This window comes from Castanea sativa, chromosome 4 (assembly GCF_040712315.1).
Source record: "Castanea sativa cultivar Marrone di Chiusa Pesio chromosome 4, ASM4071231v1".
Classification (NCBI taxonomy): Eukaryota; Viridiplantae; Streptophyta; class Magnoliopsida; order Fagales; family Fagaceae; genus Castanea; species Castanea sativa.
Genome location: NC_134016.1, coordinates 19,004,925 through 19,008,389, shown reverse-complemented (window position 1 = coordinate 19,008,389; position 3,465 = coordinate 19,004,925). Strand labels below are relative to the sequence as shown.

The following is a 3,465-nucleotide window of genomic DNA, read 5'->3' as shown; positions in this document are numbered from 1 at the left end:
GAGAATTGTTAGAAATAATTCCTCACAACAGTCCCTCACGTGTTTGCACTCAAATTATGTCAGTCCCACTCGTGTTTCACTCTTAAATTGGCTTTTTCCCGATATTAGTCTCACACTCTCTTGCCTTTTTCCACTCATTGCTTCGCCTTTTCAGTTCTGCAATGAACTAACAAACTTGATCAAGAAATTCAACTTGTAGTGTTAAAACAAATACCAATGGCAAGAAAATATGAAAGAAACACTAAATCAAAGGAAGAAATACCAAATCAAAGGAAGAAGACAAAAGAAAACAATATTTTGGTCTGAGAGAACTGAAACTACAAACAAATTTTTTTTTTTTTTTTTTTTTTTTGGGAACTGGGTGCACGATTTTAACCTAGTGCACTTCAACAAAAACAAAAAAATAAGAACGATGAATGAAGAACACAACAGAAACAGGATAGGATGATAACAGGAAACAAAAGATAAAGGGATAGAAAACTGATTTTAGAACCTGTGCTCTGATACCAAATGATGCGAACCTCAATCGACACGCTTTGAGACCCAACAAAAATATTGGAATATTTAACCCAGGAAAGCTAAAAATCAAATTTATGATAGAAACCCTGACCCAACGTTTATAAGAGAAACGCGAACCAAAGGTATAAGTTGACCTTGACCCAATGATTATAAAGAATCACGAACCAAAGGTATAAAGTTTGAACGCCACAAGGATGAATCCTTGATAAGTTCACAGTTCTTGAAGAACCAAAAGAGAGCAAAGCCTCACCTTTTCTGAATTTTATTCAATAATAATCTAAAAAACGTTTACAGACTTCAGGGCCTATTTAAGGGCTCCATAAAACTTGACAGATAAGAAAATATATTCTAAAATAACTCCTAATTGATACCTTACCATATTAGGAATCAAGTTTGACCTAAAAAGCATTAAATGCACCTAAAAACAAGGAAAATACCTAAAAAACGTACTAAATAATAAAACCCTAAATAAAAGTTGATTTGTCCGAAATTAAAGCGTATCCAAAATAGGAAAAAATCTGCCTTAACTGATACAGAGCTGGAAAGTCAATCAGCCATTAATTTATGCCATAAATCACTCCCAATTAAGTCAGATCAGCCCTAAATAGCTTGAATTAAATTTACTACACTTTCATCTTCCTTTGGACCAAGCTTGGAATATCCTGCATTAGAATCAGCCCATTAAGTGCTTCTTGGATCTTCTTGGATCTTGCTCTTGTAATAGGCCCAACTGGAACATGCAATGGATCCTTGAATGCTTGTTGATTCTCATCATCCTGGAACAAGGGAGTTTCCTACCCTCTTCAGTAATTCTCAGGTCCGTGAAGTATTTGCTCATTAGCACTCTTGCCCACGGAGCTTCTTGCTCATTGGCTAGCCTCCAACAGAGCTTTGCAAGGTAAGCTTCATTTCTAGACTACATTTCCACCATCCCGAGTCCCCCTCAATCTTTAGGAAGAGTCACAGTATTCCAATTCACAAGGTGGAGCTTCCTTTTCTCCTCCGTTGACCCCCAAAGAAAATCTCTATGCAATTTATCCACTGCAAGGCACACTTTGACTGGAAGCGCACAACATTGCATGTAGTATTCCACAATGGGAGTGGAAGCCGAATTAACAAGCACCCTCTTCCCTGCAGGAGATAAAACTTGTGCCTTCCAACCAGAAAGCTTGTCTTGAACTCTCTCAATCACAAAATTATAAGCATTTCCATTCCTCCCCTTATGTAGTATAGGAAAGCCTAAATAACGTCCCAAGTTGCTGGTGGCTTGGATGCCTAGTTGCTGACAAATATCCAATTTTACTTTAACACTAACATTCAGAGAGAAGAAAATTTTTGACTTGTTCTTGTTAACTTTCTGCCATGCCATATCACAAAAAGAACCAAGTGTCGTTGTAATGGCTGCACAATTCTTAGTATTTGCTTTTGCAAACAACAATAGATCGTCTGCAAAGAAAATGTGAGAGAATCCGGGCCCTCTTGAGGATGCTTTCACCCTTATCCATTGCTTAGAATCACACAAGTCTTCAATTTGAGCATTCAAATACTCCATGCACAGCAGAAAAATGAACGGGGATAGTGGATCGCCTTGCCTTATCCCCCTAAAAGGTATAAAGGGGGGAAGTTTCTCTCTATTGAAGAGAAGAGAGGTGGAAGAAGAGGAAATGCAGCTCAGGATCAATTTAATAATGTTTGGAGGAAACCCAAAACAGGTGAGCACCTTTCGGATGAAGCACCACTCTAGCCTATCGTACGCTTTTTCCAAGTCTATTTTGACTACCATGAATCCTTCTTTACCTTTGCGCTTATTCAAGGAGTAAATAATTTCTTGTGCAATAACTATGTTATTCGAACCTCTCCTACCAGCCACAAAAGCTGTTTGACATGGGGAGATCAGATTAGGCATGTGAGGACGAAGCCTTTGAACCAAAATTTTTGTGACTAGCTTGTACACAGTGTTGCATAAGCTAATGGGTCTGAAATGGTTGATGGTTTCAGGGCCCTTCTATTTCAGAATGAGAGCAATGAGGGTTTGGTTAAGGAATGCTGGCGTTTCACATGAAAGGAAAATATTCCTCACTTCCTCCTTCACCGATTCTGCCAACACAATTCCAATGCCTTTGGAAGAAGCCCGCATGAAGACCGTCAGGCCCCGGAGCTTTATACGACTTCATGGATTTCAAGGCTTCGTAGATTTCAGCATCTTAAGGGATGCTAGCCAACTCAACAGCCTCATGCTCCAAGAGCCTGCAGCAATCCATCTCCAGAGTCATGTCTCTCGTGCTAAAAATGCATTTAGTTGTATAAAGCTTCAAAAAACCCTCTCGAAAATATTGCTTTGTTTGCTCCAAATCATAAATCCATTCCTCATTCTCCAATTTAACGCAAGATATTATGTTGGTTGATCTGCGTATAATGGTGGAGAGGTGTAAATAAGAGGTGTTTCTTTCCACAACAATGAGCCAATTGGTTCTCGCTTTCATTGCCCAAAGCTCCTCTTCCTATTGTAGAATCTGATTAAACTCGTCAGATAGTTGATCTTCCAGATTTAAAAGAAAAGCATTGGGGCTATTAGCTAATGCCTTCTGGATGCCAAGAAGCCTGGCCGCGAGATGCCTTTTTTTCCAAAAAGTATTTCCAAAGACTTCCTTATTCCACTTCCTAGCTTTCACTGTGAACTCGTGTATGGTTCTATCCAAGGAATTCTCCTCCAAGCACCTCGGACAAGGTCCTGAAATTCAGGATGATGATACCACATTGGTTGAAAGCGAAAGGGTCTTTCCCCACTAGCAGGGGGAGGCTCAGTGATTTTCAACGACAGAGGGAAATGGTTAGAATTAATGCGAGCTAGATGAGAAATACTGGCTTCAGGAAAAAGTGATTTCCATGAGGGAGTAGCCCAACATCTATCCAACCGCTCTTGAATCAAATTCCCTATACCTCTCT

At 39.5% G+C, this 3,465-nt stretch overlaps 1 protein-coding gene across 1 annotated transcript; it reads right to left on the bottom strand.

Annotated features, from left to right (window-relative positions):
• Nucleotides 1-1,462: 1,462 nt before the first annotated feature.
• LOC142632564 (uncharacterized) lies at nt 1,463-2,071 on the bottom strand. The gene has a single exon (XM_075806941.1). It carries the CDS (start codon nt 2,069-2,071, stop codon nt 1,463-1,465), a length of 609 nt encoding a protein of 202 aa, XP_075663056.1.
• Between the last annotated feature and the right edge of the window lie 1,394 nt (nt 2,072-3,465).